Source organism: Giraffa tippelskirchi, chromosome 1 (assembly GCF_054371585.1).
Source record: "Giraffa tippelskirchi isolate mGirTip1 chromosome 1, T2T-mGirTip1v1.2.pri, whole genome shotgun sequence".
NCBI lineage: Eukaryota > Metazoa > Chordata > Mammalia > Artiodactyla > Giraffidae > Giraffa > Giraffa tippelskirchi.
The window spans coordinates 119,447,300-119,467,642 of NC_137275.1; the positions used below are offsets into that span (position 1 = coordinate 119,447,300).

The following is a 20,343-nucleotide window of genomic DNA, read 5'->3' on the forward strand; positions in this document are numbered from 1 at the left end:
AACGGCCTAACGTACCATCTCCTTCCCCTCTTGACCCTCCTGTCCTACAACTCTCCCCTCACTCCCTCGGCTCCAGCCTTGCTGATTTGGCAGTGCAGGGTCACACTGCCCACTCTGTGGCCAAAGCCATAAGTGATGTAGAACACTCGGAACAAGATGCTGAGATATTCAGAAAGTGATTCTACCTAGGAGTGAAAGTGCTGGGTCCCATGGTAACTCTGTGTTTAACATTTTTCTCTGTTTCTTCTTGAATCAGCTCTGGTGGGTTACATTCTCAACTGGTTTCAGTTGTAATGTTTTTGTAGGGGTGACATTGCATATTTTATTTTGAAAATAAAATTTCATATGGAGTGACAACATTGCATATATGCTAAGAGCATACCCTTTGAAGTCAGACTGTCTGTGTTTTTTTTTTTTTTACGTACATTGTTTACTTGATTAGAGAATTAAAATTCCAAGAGAAATGAATCCATATATCCAAACAAAAACTGCTACATAAATGTTCATGGCAGACTTATTCATAATAGCTGGAGATGCAGGTAGGAACAGGGATCTGATTCCTGGGTCAAGAAAATCCCTTGGAGAAGGAAATGGCAACCGCTCCAGTATTCTTATCTGGGAAATCTCATGGACAGAGGAGCCTGGCAAGCTATAGTCCATGAAGTCACAAAAGAGTAGGACACCACTTAGTGACTAAATAATGACAAAAACGAAACCTAAATGTCCATCAATTGATGGATGGATAAATGAAATCTGCTATATCTACACAATGGACTATTATTTGGCAATAAAAGGAGTACTGAAACATACTACAACATGAATGAACTTATAAAACAATTGTCACAAAGGACCACATATTATATGACTCCATTTATATGAAAGGTCCAGCAGAGGCAAATCTATCAGTAGAAATTATGGGTAATAGTCAATTATAGCTCAATAAAGCTGTTATTTTTTAAAAAATAATTCCAGAAACACCTTGGTGTTGGGGCTTGACGAACACCTGAACTTTATTGTTACTGTTATTTGTTGTTAGCCCACCATGTACCCTTTCCCCAGGCCCACTTAACATGGCCTAATTTACTATGCTTCCATGCATTTAACAAAGTCCAGATCTTGACCATTTCAGCTTTTTTGAATACAAAGCTTCTTCAAATTGTAGCTTTGGAATTAGAAATCTCCAAATTTCTTTAGTGACATAAATACTTAGAGCATGATAATTCTAACTCTTCAAAGGCCACCTATCAGACAGAACCCTGAGTGTTGTCAGGAAATTTCTTCTTTCTATACGGTCTTTTGCAGAGTTGACTCTCTTCCTTCTTTTCCCTTTAAAGTAAGAACAGAAAGACTTTAAGAACAGAACACCAGCACACAGATGTTCCCTGTGACTTCACCTTTCAATTAGGATATGGTTACCAGGGTGACCAAGTTAATTACACATGGAACATCGGAGCTGATCTCAGGTGAAACCCAGTGAGGGCTGGGAATCCAGGCTGACCCTCAGATCTAGTGAAGGTCAGTGTCTCAACCACTGGAATAAGGTAAGAAATTAGTCACTTAAGCCATGAGGGGCCAAGAGGAGGGAAGGAGGACTGAAACCAGATGTCTGTATCAGAGAGAAAAAGAGATTTGTGATTAGGAACTCCAATCACTGCTGGAATTGTGTGGTTGATTACTATTTTCATCATTTGAAAGTTTGCATATAAAGCAGTAACATAAGAAAAATGCAGAACCAGTTAATAGAGAATAGTACACCAGAGTAGTATCAAAAAGAAAAGAGTATGTGGTGAAAAGAACTTTGGGATTAGAATCAGAAGGCCTGACTTCCAACTGACTCTAAGATTAGTAAGTCATTTTCATTTCCCAAGCCTCAGTTTATTAATCAACAAAATGATTGGGTTGAATTCAGTCCTCACTGAATATTTGGTTGAATATCAATCTCTCTCAGATCCTTCCCAGCTTTAAATAGTTAGGAATTCAAAACTGTCTTAGAACTGAAACCGCAAAATATTTTTTTCTGGTGCCTTGAGCAAGGGGAGAGATCAAATGTACAAATCCAAATTTTGTGGTTTTACAGGAGCTCCTAGATAACCAAGTCATCACTGTGTTCCCGTTTCCAAGTGATTCTCTCCTACATTGTGACATGACTGTGATATGAAAACTTTTTTCTTTTTTTATTGCTTTTACAAGTTGCACTGCTTCAGCTTAGGTAGAGCTTCCTAAACTCCATCAGATATTTCCATCATATTGAGAATATAAGAAACCTAATGTAAAACAAAATTTTCATTGTAGATTTTTCAAACCCGACCAGTGTTGAACTGGATGTAGGCAGGTTCAACCAGGTTAACCACACCTTAACATCTTAACAAAAGTAAAATGGGGAAAGGGACTATCAGTCTTCACTACGCTGGAACAACATAAAATGCCTGCCAAACTCATGGAGCATTTCAGCAGAAGCATCATGCTCATGCAAGTTTTTACCTAAGCATAGCATCAGTAAAAGGAATTTGTCAAGTCGCTTTCACTTTCTTGTTGTTACCTAAGCATAGCATCAGTAAAAGGAATTTGTCAAGTCGCTTTCACTTTCTTGTTGCCCAGAAGAAAGTGTATTTTGAAAATAAAACACTGCTCTGGTGGTCCTTTTCTAAGTTTGAGCAAAGCCTTGGATTGGCTGAAGGCCTATTTAGCAGTGGGGGGTGGTGAGAAAGCAGTCAGATGGTACTGATTTTTAAGGTTACAGAGAGAGGTCAAGTTCCACGTCTCACATAGGTTGCCTTTGTCAGCTGTCTCTTATAACACTGAGTGCTTATACATGTGGCGATCCCTGTTTTGGGGTGGAATCAGTCATCTTACTTTACAGACAACGAATATGTAGACATTCGTTGAAGGAATACACAGAAATCTAGCAATCCTAGCTTCGGTGAAGACCGCTCTTCCCATACTTTCAGCTGGGACGTCCTTTCCTCCGTTTTTGCGCCGCATTGACAGCTGCCTTGGGCGTTCCTTCCTCTGTAGTGCATCTCGGAGTGAGTCATCAAGTCTCTGTACACGTGCCAGATTCGCCTCTAAACTGCAATCTCTTCGAGATACGGAAGCGTATGCCTTCCCATGACGGCAGTGCAGTACCCAAAATATTTACTAGGGTAAATATTATTATTATTATAAACCTCCTTGTTACTAGTAAATATTATTATGACTCAAGTAATACGTATTGAATGAATAGCTGAACCTGCAACCTGTTGAATGAATGAATGTACCCTCAATACAAACTCCCTCCTTCCTACGGGATTCCACGGTGAAAATGTGGCTCTAATTTAGCCACAGCGTTAATATCTTTGACCTGCTGGAGGGAAACGAACCAACAAACAAAACAGGAAGGGGAGAAAAGAGCAAAAAGAGGCGGCCGAGCAGCCAGTGCGCGCGCCGCGCCCCCGGCGGGAGCCGCCTCCGCCCCGCCCCGCCCCGCCCCGCCCCGCCCGGCCGGCGTCCGTGCGCGCGCGCCGCCGGGAGCGCGGCCGCTGGTCGGAGCCGGGCGCCGGGGGCGCGCCGCCGGGAGAGGCTTTGACGTGGCAGTTCCCAGCCCGGCTGCAACTCCGCGAGCGAGCCCAGCCTGAGGGGACGCCGGCGCGAGGCGAGGCGAGGCGCGGCGCGGCGGGAGCAGCTGCGGCCGCGGGAGCGGGGTCACCCGGCACTGGGGCAGAGCGCGGGCTCTCGGAGGCCAGGCGGCGGGCGGGAGCCAAGCAGGTAATGCCGCGCCCAGCCTGGCTGCGCTGCGGCGGGACCCTTCCCCGGACACAGTTGTGGCGGGATGCGGTGCCAGGCTGGGGGTGCGGTGGGGCGGTGGCGAGAGACGGGATGCTCACCTGTGGCGGGGCAGCAGAGGAGACCTCCTGCTTTGCTCCTTCAGCCCTTTCGTGTAGTTTAATATTGGGGGGTGGGGTGGTGGGCGTGGGCATTTTTTTACCCGTCCCCGCGCCCCTATCTTTGTGTCTGGGGATGCTGAAAACTCCCGGGTTAGGGTCCTCAGTAGCCACGGTATTCTAGTGTTACTGCCCGCGGTTTTCTTAGCTCCGTATCAACTTAATTTCCCCTTCCTTGGAGGGAGGAAATGCTGGAAATACTCATTTTGTGATAATGGCAAATGTATCTTCAAGCTTCGGGACAGCCTGATAGTGAAACTGATTTGTCCAAATCCCAGCTGGGTCCAGGGTAAGACGTGCATCTGTTGAGAATGGTCGAGTGACAGCGGGCTGGGGGTTGTCCTGGGCTTGGAACCCCAGATTTTGAGGCTCGGCCTGCTCGTGCCAAGTGGCTTTCTGCCATGTTGCCGCTTGAAGCTGAGTCAGGTTTCTGTAACTTGGTGCTCCAGTGTGAGGAAGTTTGACGTGGCAGACTGGGTTGAGTGAGGAAGCAAATTCCTGCCAGGACCAGTGAAGAGGGACCCGACTGCTTCCTGCTCTTTGGAGTGAACATCCCTGCCTTTCCTTTCTGTCACTCAGCAACAGGCTGCTGCGTAGGTGTGTTCCTGCTGACTTCCTAAATGCGCTTGGTTGGATGAGCTTGACCCAAGCTCAGGCTGCCACGTCTCTCTCCGCTAAGTGGGAGGAGGGAAGATGTGTTGTCAGTCACACAGTGGACCCAGGGGCCTATCACTCCTCTTGTTTAGATCTCCCCTTCCAAGGAGAAGAAAGTGATCTTACAGTATTTTGACTTCAGTTGCTTTCATTTTGGAATCGTATAGTTTAACATGAAATAGAAACCAAATGAATACAGTTTCCTGAATATGTTTCAAACCTTAGCCTGTTTCACTAACCTTATAGCTTAAAAGATAGCATCGTAAAATAGCAAAAGGAAAAATATTCCAATGCTGGGTGAAGAAAGTGGAAAGAAATTGTAGAATCATTGTTTTTTATCTGGAAAGGCTTTAGAATCTTCATTTTCTAAGAGGGAACTGACACTCAGAGAGGTTCTTCAGCTTATTCTGTGTCACACAGCTAAGTATGATAGATTTATAATGTAAACCCACTTCTCTTGCTGGGTTTCAGAGCTTTTTCTGTTATAATTTTTCTTATTAAGACTAGTTCTGTGAAATGTCTCTTCTTTTATGAAACCTGGAGAAAATGTCAGTTTTAAAACATGTTGATGTTTTGGTTCTGAGTAGAATCAAGATGGATCTATTGTATTTGTGAGTTGTGTGTGTGTGCTTAAACACATGTGCAATTGGACTTTTACCCTTCATTCTTTAAATATATGCATGTATTCTTAGAGGTATGGTATATATTTATTTATTTATTTATTTTTTATAAATTTATTTATTTTAGTTGGGGGCTAATTACTTTACAATATTGTACTAGTTTTTGCCATACATTGACATGAATCAGCCATGGGTTTACATGTGTTCCCCTTCCTGGACCCCCCCCCCCACCTCCCTCCCCATCCCATCCCTCTGGGTCATCCCATTGCCCTGGCCCTGAGCCCTTGTCTCATGCATCGAACATGGAATGGTGTTCTGTTTCACATACGATAATATACATGTTTCAATGCTATTCTCCCAGAACGTCCCACCCTCACCTTCTCCCTCAGAGTCCATAAAATTGTTCCATGCATCTGTGTCTCTTATTCTGTCTCGCATATAGGGTTATCGTTACCATCTTTCAAATTCCATATATATGCATTAGTATACTGTATTGTTGTTTTTCTTTCTGGCTTACTTCACTCTGTATAATGGGCTCCAGTTTCATCCATCTCAGTAGAACCGATTCAAATGTATTTTATTTAAATCAGAAAGAAAGTCTGTCATCTTTGCCTGAGAAACTGCTGACAACTCTCAAATAGTTGTAGGCTGCCACATGGCTTTATCAATATATGACTCATAAAATCAGTCCATATCAACTTATCTTCTACTGTATCTGTTGGACTTTTTTTTCCCCTTTATCCTAGCTGCCTGCTTAAAGTTACTAGTTAGGATAGCACTAAAATGACTCAAATCAAAACATCTGATTGCAGGCTACTGGCAAGTCTGCTGGTCAGTCAGTGACATGTGATTATTGCCAGTGACATGCTCTATGCTGAAACAGAGCCATGGAAACAAAAGACACCAAGATAGTAGATACATTTATGAGAGACTCTCTGTGACACAGTTTAGGCTTACAATGAAAAAGGGATTGGCAGCTGTTATTCAAGATTTAATGCCTGTGCATTTGCCTAGGGCTATGGAAGTGAGTTACTGAGTTCCATAGAGCTGTGGTTAGAGTCTTTTTAGGGGAAAGTGATATTGTTTGATATGAAGCTGTCTCATGCACTTGATAATTGTACCTTTCTTCAGACTATCATAAACATTTATTAACAGTGTTTATATTTTTAATAACATTAAGAGACTCAAACTTTTTGTTGATTTTTTTTCTTTTTCCTTCTGTAACAGGGTTCTTTTATAGAACTATTCCTTGGAATGATATTTTCATAATGAGCCAGCAAGGTTATGTGGCTACACCTCCCTATTCTCAGTCCCAGCCTGGAATTGGCCTTTCTCCACCACATTATGGGCACTATGGGGACCCGTCTCATGCAGGTTCTCCACCAGGTAAGGTACATTATTTTGACTCGTGTGTGATTATTGAATCTCACGCTCAGAGACATCAGATATTCTGAAAGAGCAGCTTTGGAAGAGTTGAATGGTAATTATAGACGATGCAGTGGTTTGAGCTTATAGGGTTATTTGGAAAAGCCTACCTTATCACTTTGATTTTTGCATGGGGAGTTTAGTTTTTAAATATAGATGAAAACAAAGACACTTCCTGAGTGTCTTGTTTTTACCGTCAGACTTGCTCTTGCTATTAACTGGTAGTGTGAGGTTATTATAAGCACTAAAACCCCCACAAATTATATATACATACACATATATATGTATATATATGTATATACACTATATACTAAATATATGTATGTTAAATATATACATGTACTAACTAATATTGGAAAAATATCATTAGATTTGTATGCTGAAGTTTACTCAGTGATGATAATAATAAGAAAAACATGGCCTTGCTTTAAAATCATTATTGAATAATATTGGTTGGCCTAAAATATGGTACTCAGCAAGGAATCTTGGTTTTTGGAGCAGAGGTGGGAGGAGGAGTCATGGAATGGGACCACTGTTGCTCTGATGACAGCTGACATGATAAGATCACCTCCCATTATCAAGGGGCTGCCCTGAGGGACCAAGTTTCAGGGTCAGCAGGGAGGCTATTAATAGCTTGTTTCAGTTCTAATGACCCCAGATTCCCTAAAAATATTTGTGAAAGACAGTTCTTGGGACTTCTGAGGAATCAACTCAAATCCTTGGGGAAACTGGGCTGTGTATAAATAATTGAGTATCTCTGGAGGTTTACTAGGACTGACTCAGGGATATAGGATCCAGGCCTTGCTGGGTAGCTTGTGTGGACTGCAGAGTCAGCCAGGGCTGAGGAAAGCCTGTAGGGAGGCTTGATGGTAGCAGCCATGCACAGTTGCTGCAGAAGATGCTGTGAGACTGAATTTCCTGTGGGAAGTCACTCTTCTGACTTAGTCCAGGTTGTAAAAAGCTCCAGATGAGGCATCGTCATCTTGTCCAGGTTCAGTCCTCTCCATAACATTTCTAGATCTGGGTCCTGTAGGAACCATGTAACCCATCTTTCTCCAGTTTCTTTTCTGTCTGGTGGTTCATTCCCCCTCAGCATTTATATATAATGATAATTATGCATTACTTTTTTTTTTTTTTTGAATGCTTACCATGTATCATACCGCTGCTGCTGCTAAGTCGCTTCAGTAGCGTCTGACTCTGTGTGACCCCATAGACGGCAGCCCACCAGGTTCCCCCATCCCTGGAATTCTCCAGGCAAGAATACTGGAGTGAGTTGCCATTTCCTTTTCCAATGCATGAAAGTGAAAAGGGAAAGTGAGGTCACTCAGTCGTGTCCGACTCTTAGCGACCCCATGGACTGCAGCCTACCAGGCTCTTGCGGCCATGGGATTTTCCAGGCAAGAGTACTGGAGTGGGGTGCCATTGCCTTCTCCACCATGTGTCATAAGCTGGTCCTAAAAGAATTATGTGTATAATTTTCTTTAACTCTCATTCAATGCTGTTAAGTAGATAATTAGCCCTATTTTGCAGCTAAGAAGACTGGATGTCTGAAATACCATGATTTATCCAAGGTATGGCTGATGGTGTAACCAGGATTCACACCGAGGTCCCTTGAGAAAACAAACAGCAAACTTGAATACACACCTAAGTAAAACATTCAGTGTTACTCACTTTTCCTCCTTCTCTTCACAGCCATCTCTTAAACAAATCCTCAGTCCGCTCCCTCACGCCCTGTCCTTGCCTCGCAGCCATCCATGGCTCAGTGTATTCTCTGCTCCATAGCTTAGGCCCCATCCACCCTTCCCCTTCTGCCACTAGGGTTGTTGGTGACCTCCTGTTATCAAAGGCAGTAGACACTGTCTTGTGCTCTTTTGAATTTGACATCGTTTACTGCTTTTGTTTGTACAAAACTCTTTTCTCCTTTGGTTTCAATGACACTATCCTTTCGTTAGTTTTCTTGGTGGTTTGCTGAACAGCTCCTCTAAGGGATTCCCACTTCCCCACATGACCCTTAAGTGGTGCTGATTCTTCTTCTTTGTTCTGTCTTCACCCTTCTTTCCCTGTCACTCTGTAGATTTTTCCCTTAACTGTATTATTCCATATGAAGGGCTAGTCTCTCAGATCTTTTTCTCCCACCCAGATGACTTTCTTAAGCTCCAGATCTGTATTTTCAGTTGCCAAATCTGTTTACATGGGTGTATCAAACTCATCATGTCCAAAATAACTCAGTATATTTTTTCATAAAGCATGTTTTTTCTGGCATTCCATACTCACCGAGCAGCTATCATTCATTCAGCTACCTAAATTAGAACTTTTCACTGTTTTAAAAAATCTCTCCTTTTACCTTCTATAATCCAAATTCTTTTGGGGGTAATTGTAAATCTTTTCTCCCTGCTTCCTCCTTTCTACCCAGTAGTCACTATTCTTGCTCCAGCCATCAGCCTCTCACCTGAATGACTAATGTTGTCTCCTAACCATATCCTCTCTCCAGCCTTTCTCCAAACAGTCTAGTCCTGTGTTCCGTTCATTCAGTCACTCCATCATGTCCAACTCTTTGAGACCCCGTGGGCTGCAGCACGCCAGTCTTCCCTGTCCATCACCAACTCCTGGAGCTTGTTCAAACTCATTCATGTCCATTGAGTTGGTAAAGCCATCCAACCATCTCATTCTCTGTCTTCCCCTTCTTCTCCTGCCTTCAATCTTTCCCAGCTTCAGGGTCTTTTCCAATGAGTCAGCTCTTTGCATTAGGTGGCCAAAGTAGTGGGGCTTCAACTTCAACGTCAGTCCTTCCAATGAATATTCAAGACTGATTTTCTTTACAATTGACTGGTTGGATCTCCTTGCAGTCCGAGGGATTCTCAAAAGTCTTCTCCAACACCACAGTTCAAAAGCATCAATTCTTTGGCACTCAGCTTTCTTTAATGGTCCAACTCTCACATCCATATATGACTACTGGAAAAACCATAGCTTTGGCTAGGCAGACCTTTGTTGGCAAAGTAATGTCTCTGTTTTTTTATATGCTGTCTAGGATGGTCATAGCTTTTCTTCCAAGGAGCAAGCATCTTTTAATTTCATGGCTGCAGTCATCATCTGCAGTGATTTTGGAGCCCCCAAAAATAAAGTCTGTCACTATTTCCACTGTTTCCCCATCTATTTGCCATGAAGTGATGGGACCGGATGCCATGATCTTAGTTTTTTGAATGTTGACTTTTAAACCAGCTTTTTCACTCTCCTCTTTCACTTTCATCAAGAGGCTCTTCATTTCCTCTTCCCTTTCTGCCATAAGGGTGGTGTCATCTGCATATCTGAGATTATTGATATTTCTCCTGGCAATCTTGATTCCAGCTTGTGATTCATCCAACCTGGCATTTCACATGATGTACTCTGCATATAAGTTAAATAAGCAGGGTGACAATATACAGCCTTGAAGTACTCCTTTCCCAATTTGGAACCAGTCTATTGTTCAATGTCCAGTTCTAACTGTTGCTTCTTGACCTGCATACAGGTTTCTCAGGAGGCAGGTCAGGTGGTTTGTGTTGGAGGGACTTTTATAGCCTGCAAATCTAATTCTGACTTTCTTCTGCTTCAGACCTTTCTGGCACCTCCAGAAAGCTAGTCAGTGCCTCCACCTCGTCCTCCCTGCAGGGTGTACCCTACACCCCTCCTTCAGACTCAGTTCACCTGTGGTGGTTGCTGACATTTCTGACCAGTTCCCGTTCTTCCTCAAGCTTATTCATAAATCCTCTTCTGCTGTGTTCTCCAACCCCTATGTGGCTGTGCTGCCAGTTACCACATTGTGTGTAATATATGTGCCTGAACAGTTCAAAAGGTCCTCATTCAGTGTTCATTCAAGAAATGAGTGAACGACCGGCTGCTGCATTCATCAGCAAAGTACTCAGGTGTTCACCAGTGGTAAAACACCATTTTGTTGGATTAAATGCTTCATGCTTTAATTTAAACCTCTTTCTCCTTATCAGTTCTCAGATACCAGGCTATCAAACTCTGTCTGTATACATACCCTTCTGTAAATTGTGGTATATTTGTTTAATGATTTAAAACTGTCACTAAATTACCCTAGCCTATCTTTCTCTGTGCTGAATGACCTTAGATCTCTTAGTCTTCAGTCATCACATACCTTCTTTTCTAGTCTTTTGGTGTACCTTTTGTTTTTGTTTTTGTTTGTGACAGACTCAGAGAACTTAGCTGTAGTTCCTGGAACTATCTGTTCTACCATAGATCTGGCCAGTGCCAAGTCTTGGTTTCTATTTCTTACATACCATATTGTCCTTGGTGCCTATTATGTGATACTAGTGCTATGAAGTAACAATGGTTTATTGAGTGAGCAAAATACCTGTGGCAATGCAGCAATGAATAAAATGAACCCAAGCTCTGTCCTTATAGTACAGACTTGTCTAGTGGGACGTGCGTTAAGGAAATGGACAGTGACAATGCAGGGGAAACACCATTTTGAGGAAGTAGAGAGTGGAATGGAAGCACACAGCAGGGGCACCTAACCAAGGCTTACAGATGAAGGGAAACTTCCTGGAAAGAAGAACCTGAAAGATGAGTGAGGGTTGGCCAAATAGCGAGGCAAGTCACTGGGGTTGGAGAGGTGGCACTATTGAGGACCTGCAAGAGGTTCACCATGGCTCTAAGGACGGTAGGGCACAGTGAAACATCTTAAGCTGGGAAGAATCACGTATATTGTTTAGTTATATTCCACATTAGAAACAGTGCGAGGAAGGAATCAGTGGGCACACCGCTTTCTGGAGCACAGTTTCGGGTCCTCAGCACTGTTGACATTTGGGGCCAGCTAATTCTTTGTTGTGGGAGGCCGTGCTGTGCATCCTAGGGCCTTTAGCAGCATCCTTGGCTTCTAATGATCATCAGATAGCAGTGCTCCCTCTTCTGCTCCTACCCCTGACCCCAAGCCATAGCAACCGGGTCTTAGACCTTGCCAGGTGTCCTTTCAGGAGCAGCATCACCCTTGGTTGAGGACCACTTGTCTAGAAGCTGAGCAGCAGGAACGGTTGATGTCCTGGAACTGGGGACTGTGGTGAGGCGTCTAATAAATAGTGAACTTTTTTAGGAATAACACCAGCCACAGCACCTTAGAAATGAGTCATTATGGTTCTGCCCACATAATAGGGGGTTTGTTTATTTTAGATAAACTTCTTTCTTTCTCAAATGGTTTTTAATTTTGGTTTCATTTTGTCAGATCCAGGGCCAAATCCAAGATACGCCTTTCTGTGATATCGTTTTGGTCAGAGGTCAGTGTAGCAGAAAGACATTTATAAAAGGGTATCAGGAAGCTAAGAGAATATTAGAGTCAGGCTTGGGACTCTGCGGTCATGGAGCCTACATCCAGTAACCATTGCCTTTCTACCCAGGAACCATCACTAGAGCACATAGCAACCCAGTCTGTAAGGAAGTCTAGGAAATGGAGATTCCATCTTTCCAGCTCAGGACCATATGGAAAGGCAAGCCAGAAAGGAATTAGAATTGGTATTGAGTAAGCTAGTCTGTAAAAAATGTCATTGCATTAAAGGCCAGTTTATGATTTTAGATATTTTTCTTTGGGCATTGTTGTTGTTCAGTCACTCAGTCGTGTCTTACTCTTTGCGATCCCATGTACTGCAGCATGTCAGGCTTCCCTATCTTTCACTGTCTCCCAGAGCTTGCTCAAACTCATGTCCGTTGAGTCAGCAATAGCATCTAACCATCTAATCCTCTGCTGCCCCCTTTTCCTCTTGCCCTCCATCTTTCCCAGCATCAGGGTCTTTTCCAGAGAGCTGGCTTTTTGCATCAGGTGGCCAAAGTATTGGAGATTCAGCTTCAGCATCAGTCCTTCCAATGAATATTCAGGACCAATTTCCTTTAGGATGGACTGGTTTCATCTCTTTGCTGTTCAAGGAACTCTCAAGAGTCTTCTCTCAAGAGTCTTCTTTGAAAGCATCAGTTCTTTGGTGCTCAGCCTTCTTTATGGTCCAATTCTCACATCCATACATGACTACTGGAAAAACCATAGCTTTGACTAGACAGACCTTTGTCGGCAAAGTAATGTCTCTGCTTTTTAATCTGCTGTCTACGTTAGTCATAGCTTTCCTTCCAAGGAGCAAGCGTCTTTTAATTTCATGGCTGCAGTCACCATCTGCAGTGATTTTGGAGCCCAAGAAAATAAAGTCTGTCACTGTTTTCCACTTTCTCTCCATCTAATTGCCACGAAGTGATAGGAGCAGATGCCATGATCTTAGTTTTTTGAATGTTGAGTCTTAAGCAAGCTTTTTCACTCTCTTCTTTCATCCTCATCAAGAGGGCATAAGCATAGTTAGATCTTTCTCATGGTATGGTTTTGCTTTCCTGTTAAAGTTCTCATACTGAAATTCTCATAATCTGGTTTCTCTTTATCTCTGATCACTTATGAAAATGCCAGGTATGTGACCAAAGACTATGACTTTGAAGATAACAGTGATACTGGTTTCCTTTGCCCTGAGAATAGAGTCCAAATGACACCCAGGACTTTGTAGTCTGACCCCAGCCAACCTGGACAGCCTCTGCTCTGGCCACTTCCCCCACCGTCTGTCAACACTTCACTTTTTGTCTGATCACACCCCACTCTCTCAGATCTTCACTTAAGCTTTGCCTTCTGCCTGGAACCCCCTGTCCTATCTCTGTGCTTGTTCTTCAAAATTCAGCTCGATCAGCCCTTTCTCTCTGAACTTCTCTTGATTCCCATAGGAAGTGTTAGGTAGTTCCTCTGCATTTTACACTTGTCACCTGCACTGTAATTGTTTGTTTACATGGTTGTCTCTTCCCTAAGAGCTCTAAGTGCCTCAAAGGCACATTGAATGTATGTTGAACAAGGATGAATTTGAATCATTGCTATAGAGTTGATTTCCAAAAATAAAAGGGAAAGACTCTTTTAGTAAGATTTGTGTGAGACATTTCTGCTTGAGTATGTAAGAACTGTTTTTGGTTTGGTTTGGTTTTTAGAAACAGGTTTATAAATATATGCATCTCATGTACACATGAAAATACCAGGACGTGAATAACTCGGAGAACTATTTTTTGATGCTATAAGAGGGTTGCTGATGAAACTGCTGTTTGCTTACCTATTTAAGGAATGAGAATATCTTTGGTTTCTTGTAGTGCCTTTAATTATTACTGCATTAGCGCTAGTATTGTAGATTTTCTATTTTTGTCCAAAATAATGTTTTAAGAATGAAAATACAAGAGTGCATATAATTATGATATATGTGTCTTGTTAGAATATATTGATAAATCCTTGAAAAAAAGGGGGCAAAGCATATGACCAGGGTGAGGAAACTAAGATTTCTTGAGAGAGTCCCTTTATATATCTGGCATTGTTCTGGATGCTCCTATGCCCATTACCTAGTTTAATTCTCAGAGTGATCTACAGAAGCAGGGGACACTGTTGCCATGGTACAGTGTTAAAAGTTTAGGTTCTGAAAGAAAATATCTTTTTAGTGTCACAGGTATTTAGTGGTACAGGAAGAATGCAAACTCCAGTCTGTGTCGCTGTCTCATGTTTTTCTAACTCTGTTGGATTTGAGGTGTAAACCATATGTAAAAATAAGAATAATATTTGTTGTTTTTGTTCTTGGTATATGGGAAATGGCTGAATAAACTGTGACAGTAAAGCTAATATAAATTTTTTCTCAAGTTTGAGGAATTCAGTTTTAAGAAAAGAAACCTTTGTGTAAGTTTCACTAATATTATTCATGAATACTGCTACTTCACTGGCTATGTTTCATTCCGGATTACCCAGGCATCTGAGAGCATGCCCTTCAGAGTGTTATGATGACCACATAAGAAATTCTTCCTGGGCCACTGTAGGGTCATCCAGTCACTTTGCTTACTCTCTAAGGGAATAAGCTTTCTAGGAAGATGAAAGAAGAAAGGAAATGTTGAGTATGAAATGCCTTCATGAGGTCAAATGGAAGAGTTCACAGAAGGCAGCCAGGAGGTCATTGGTGATGGTGCCAGAGAGGAAAATGGGGTCAAAAGTAAGCGAGTACAAGAAAACAAACTTATGGTTACCAGGGAGTAGGGCAGGGGCGGGATAAACTGGGGGATTGGAACTAACATATACACACTACTGTATATAAAATAGGTAACTAATAAGGATTTACTCTATAACACAGAGGGCGCTGTCGGTAAAGAATCTGCCTGCAGTGCAGGAGACCCGGGTTTGATCCCTGGGTTGGGAAGATCCCCTGGAGAAGGAAATGGCAACCCACTCCAGTATCCTTGCCTGGAAAATCTCATGGACAGAGGCGCCTGGTGGGCTGCAGTCCATGTGGTCGCAAAGAGTCGGGCACGACTGAGCGACAAACACTTACTTACTTACTATAACACAGGGAACTCTACTCAATATTCTGTAATGGTCTATATGGGGAAAGTATCTAAAAAAAGAGTGGGCGTATGTATAGTAACCAATTCACTTTGCTGTACTGTTGAAACTAACACAACATAGTAAACCGACTATACTCCAATAAAAATTAGAAGAAAAAACGTTGAATGGTCTGGAGCAAAAACAAGCAGAATGGAAGTAGGGACAACATGTAGAAGAAATGTACTTTTTCTCTCTCTTTTTTTTGAAGTCTGAAAGGGGTGTCACAAGTAATCAAGTCTAAAGCTTTCCTTCTGCAGTGAGGGGAAACTGAGGCCCACAGAGATAAACTTCTTGCCCCGCATGGCTGGATGGGGCATCACACTGCTCTAACCCAAGCTCAGTGATTTTTCTCCTGTACCACCATTTCTCTAGGTGAAGGAGAGAAAAAATGTTTGAGAACAGTTTTAAAGAGAAACTTTTAAAGATCTCCGTTGCAGAAGAGGTGCTTGTAAATTAAAACGGGCACTGCTGGGAGCATCTTGATCATATGTGATCTCATAGTTTGTATGAGAAACTGGGATGACTTGAGCAGTCCCTCAACTGTTTATCACCCAACCCGTGGGAATCCTGGAAAAATTATTAACTCTGAGGTGTGTGCTCTGGATCCGTGGGAGAAACAGATGCTATTCTCCATTTGCTTTCCCCATGCTGTAACTCAGGCATTTTCAATCCTTTTCCCCCCTGTAGTTAGAATTACTATGCTTTGTGATGCCTCATACTGTTTTCTCCCCAGATTTGTAGTCTGATCTCCAGTGGGCCCATTTCACTGTGTGCTCTAGCAGTCTTTATGTGATGGTGTATATCTATCAGGGTGCCTCTCTACCAGACACAAAGATTTGCCTTTGTTTTAGTTTCTGGTTAGTGTTGAAATGATTTCTGTGCTCCTGTCATTGTGACGGTCAGATAGTGATGCTGCAGCCTGGCATGGGTGAGTCTGTGATGGTTAAAGCAAGTGTGAAGGAGACCCTGTTATAACCCGTTCTTTCCCTCCACCCCCTCGTTTTCCATTTTTGACCTGTTACCTTTGTGTCCTCTCTGCCTGCACTTTCACTCTCTTCTAAGCTCCTGTCCTTCCCTTGCAGGCGTGATAAAGCCAGCGGGGCCTCTGGGAGCTGCTCCCCCTGGGGGGATGTTGCCTCAGGGCCATCCGCCTCCTGGACCCCATCAGTTTGGCCAGAATGGAGCTCACACGCAAAGTCCTCCTCCACAAAGGTGAGCTGGAGTCTAACCCCCATCTGTGTAATCTACTGAAATTGTCTCACAGGTCTCTTTTGCACGTGCGGGTTTGTCGATTGAAACTTTGACCTCTTGATGCCACGAAAGAATCTACTGTAAAACTGTCAGGACACAAAGCGTTTAGAAAAGTTAGGACATTGAAATACCAGTACTAATAAATAAAATACCAATACTGTTAAATAAATAATGAAAATTACTTGTGTCAGTAGCTTTTAGTTAGGAGTTATATTCATCTTGTGTGTATGCATGCTCGGTTGCTAAGTTGTGTCCAACTCTGCAACCCCATGGACTCTATCCGCCAGTCTCCTCAGTCCATGGGATTTCTCTGGCAAGAATACTGGAGTGGATTGCCATTTCCTTCTCCAGGGGATCCTAATCCAGGGATTGAACCCACGTCTCTTGCATTGGGAGGTCGGTTCTTTACCACTAACCCACCAGGGAAGCCCATATTCATCTTAGTGTTTTGTATTAATCTGTAATTCCTTCAGATGTCTATGGTTTATATTCTCCAATGAAATTTTAAATCATCTGTCCTCTTAAATCCTTTACAGAACTGAGTTCAATGCCAGTAGGTGCTGAATAAATACTTAAAAAATTAAATCAGATTACAGCCAGTGGTGAAGACTGTGGATTTGATGTGGAAGGCACACGGATGCCAGTGAAGGACTCTTGAAGGGCAGGGTGATACTAAAAGCAACATGGGAAATCAGTCTGTTTGTGTTTATAAATTAAGGAAGGGAGAAGTTGGAGGCGGGCCTGGAGAAGCCAAGGTGTGAGATGTGGGACATGCTGGGAGCCCTGCAACCCCTTGGGACTGTGCCCTGGGGAGGGAACCCACCTCACACCTTCCCGGCTGGAACCCCATTGTTGTCTGTCCTGGAAGGTGTTGCTGTTGAGAATCCCAGTGCTAAGTGGTAGACAGTGTTTACATTGGAATTTGTCCAAGGATCACTACCCAGAGGCTTTGTTTCCCAGGTTCCTTTCCTAGGTTGTCAGGCTTCAGGGTTGGAGTTGCGAGGGGAGTAGGCCCTCTGGAGGACTCTGGACCCTGCCGATGGTGAGGTCCTTGGGTTACCCTTCCAAGGAGACCTGGTCCCTGTTAATGGGGAAACTCCCTCTGGCACATTTTAAATCATCACTCACAGGGCATTCATAAGGCTGTCATCTCCTGGTTCTTGTTCTGATAACATTTTCCATTGAAATGGTAGCTCTGAGATTCAGTGAAGGTTATTGTAGGGATCACTGGATGAGTGAGTCTAAGTAATTTGGTTTCCATGGGATTGTGCTTTGAACAGGGAGCAAGAAGTCAAAGGCCCCAATTCAGGACATGCCCCACTGGCCCCTGGTCTCAACAGTGTAGCAGTGGGGCCTGAGTGAAGTTGCTCAGTCATGTCCAAGTCTCTGCAACCCCATGGACTGTAGCCTACCAGGCTCCTCTGTCCATGGAATTTTCCAGGCAAGAGTACTGGAGTGGGTTGCCATTTCTTCTCCAGGGGATATTCCCAACCCAGGGATCGAACCCAGGTCTCCTGCATTGCAGGTGGACGCTTTACCTTCTGAGCCACCAGGGAAGCCTGAGGGGAGGACACAAAGGTTGAACCCAGATGCTCCCTCTGGTTCATTAGCCTTGTGATGCTGGTGACATTCCTAGGCCTCTAGATCTCCTTTTCCTCACTTGTACAATGAGGAAATAGAATTCTCAGTCCTGAATGTAGGGGAGCAGTTCTGGAGAAGTACATTGTTGTGAACTGTCAAGCAGGTCAGATTATTTTTTTAAAGAAATTCAAAAATAGAACAGCCACTATGAAGTTAAAATTTGAGTCACTAGAAATAGCCTAGATGGCTTTGAACTTTTTGGTTATTTCTACTTGTTTTGCTTGAATTAGATTGCTTGTGTGTGTGTGTGTTAGTCACTCAGTCGTGTCCGACACTTTGCAACCCGTGGACTGTGGCCCCCCAGGCTCCTCTGTCCATGGGATTCTCCGATCAAGAGTACTGGAGTGGGTTGCCATTCTCTTCCGCAGGGGATCTTTCCGACCCAGGGACTGGGCCTGGGTCTCCTCTGAGCCACTAGGGAAGCCCAGGTAAATCATGGACCTGGCCATCAGACCCATCGTGGCTGTGTGGTTGTGCACTCAGCACGGCGTCTGCCACAGTGATGAGTAGCAGAGATGATAGGGTCAGGCGTGTGTGATACTCGTGGCTCAGGCAGTTCTGGCTGGACAAGTCACTCTGCCTCTGTGCGCCTTGGTTTCCTCATCACGGGTGTAGCGATAAAGATGTGGTCATGAGGATTTGCCTGCCAGCTCAGTGTAGCTACCTATCACAACTCAGTTGAGGAATCTGCCTATGTTATGATTCCTAGGGAGACACTGACAGATTTTGCGCCATCTCTCTCTCCTCCTGTACTATTCAATTGCTTCAGCTTTCACTGAATTAAAGGTTGGAAATGGAGCTATAGAGACTGAATTAATGGTTGACCGTGGGGAAAGACGGGGGTAAGGGATAGTTAGGGAGTTTGGGGTTGACATGTACGCACTGCTGTACATGGATAACCAAACAAGGAGCTACTGTATCCCACAGGGAACTCTGCTCAGCGTTATGCGGCAGCCTGGATAGGGGGGTGGTTTGAGGGAGAAGGGATATATGTGTGTGTATGGCTGAGTTCTCTTGCTGGCCACCTGAAACTGTCACAACTTTGTTAGTCAGCTATACCCTAACACAAACTAAAAAGTTAAAAAAAATAAAAATGGAGAGGTCTAGCGTTCAGGCTCGGCCTCTGTGGTGAGACTCCCTAGCCTCATAGGACTCATTCCTGTGTCTGCAGTTCAGTGCAGGGGCACAGGGCCGGTGAGTCATTCCAGTCTGATGACAGGGGTGGTCAGAGATCATAGGTCACACATGGCCTTTTTGTGATGATTATAACACTTCAAGAAGTCATTTGTCCTGAGAGGACCCATCCTAGAAGTCTTTTCATTTTTTACCACATCTAAACTGTTGAATAAAAACGTGATCAATTCAGTGTCATTATGCTGATTTAAATTTTAAAATCATAATTTTTATTTTTAAATATTGCTATTTCAAAGTTTCCTAAAACTTGAAAATCATACCTAGTCATTTGGCTTTTTGATCTTGGCCGAGGCAGAATAAATGTCTTAAAATTGTAAATGGTACTAAAGTTATCTCCAGCGTATTACTGCTGGGTGGGATTAATTTCTTATATAAAATCTATAACCTAAATTTCCATTTTTTAATCATTAAGGGAAAATTTAATTGTAAGTGTTCTGTTTTGACCCAAGAAATGGGAAATTACATGAGAGGGAAGGTGGGAAGGAGACTCGTCTTCCCAAATTGAAGCTATTATTAGGGTGAATCTACCAAGAAATTGCTTTCAATGGAAAAGTAGAAAACAAGAAAAATAAGAGGAACACATAGTTGTTTTCTTTTTCTTTTTTGTGTGTATGTGTAAAGCAATAACGATTTGGCAGAGCTTTTATTTTATTCAATGGGTTTAGTATTTAAAAATCTAGATTTTGTATCAATCAAATCTTGAAAAATTTGGTACCTTACCTCCAGATTCTAACAAACTTCAGCATGTCACTCACTTTTTAGGCAATTTGTTGTTAACTTGATGAAAAGTGTTTGAGGTTGAGCAGTCTACAGACAACTGAGACATCTCTCGAGATGTTTAGGGTGAAACTGAGGCTCACTTCTGCTATTTGATTAATCCTCAGGTTATAATCCTTTATGGTTCTTTTTGATTACCTTTTCTGACATTCAGTGAAACAGTTAATTAAAATATGTAATTGGAGCTTTTCTATTCTAATTTTCATTATAATTGTATTAAATGTATAGATTTAACTTGAAAAGGATTGATATCTTAATAACTTTGAATCTTTTGATTCATAAACAAGTATATTCCTCTATTTAAGTCTACTTTAATTTCTCTTAACAACAATTTATATCTTCTAGTATAGAGGTTTTGCACTTATTTTGTTAAATTCATTCCCAATATTGTATGTTTTTCAATGGTATTATAAATGGTGTATTTTAAACTTTCACTTTCTCATTG

General features: G+C 42.8%; 1 protein-coding gene and 1 long non-coding RNA gene across 16 annotated transcripts in view; one reads left to right on the forward strand and one right to left on the reverse strand.

Annotated features, from left to right (window-relative positions):
• Positions 1–985: 985 nt before the first annotated feature.
• On the reverse strand, positions 986–3,464 carry LOC145507327 (uncharacterized). Its single transcript, XR_014054779.1, has 2 exons — positions 2,943–3,464; positions 986–1,326 (listed from the first exon to the last, which is right to left on the reverse strand). It is a non-coding gene; the product is annotated as an uncharacterized LOC145507327 (long non-coding RNA).
• SEC24D (SEC24 homolog D, COPII component) overlaps positions 1,436–20,343 on the forward strand; it is a 120,265-nt gene continuing 101,357 nt past the window's right edge. For 4 of the 15 annotated variants that reach the window (XM_081493351.1, XM_081493451.1, XM_081493384.1 and 1 more), the window contains exons 1-3: positions 1,436–1,541; positions 6,422–6,580; positions 16,118–16,247. In XM_081493351.1, the coding sequence (XP_081349477.1) occupies positions 6,463–6,580; positions 16,118–16,247 (248 nt within the window). In that variant the 5' untranslated portion in view covers positions 1,436–1,541; positions 6,422–6,462. Of the gene's footprint in view, positions 1,542–3,015; positions 3,144–3,563; positions 3,745–6,421; positions 6,581–11,018; positions 11,210–16,117; positions 16,248–20,343 lie in introns of those variants that run through there. The other 11 variants (XM_081493342.1, XM_081493438.1, XM_081493373.1 and 8 more) reach the window with 4 other exon arrangements.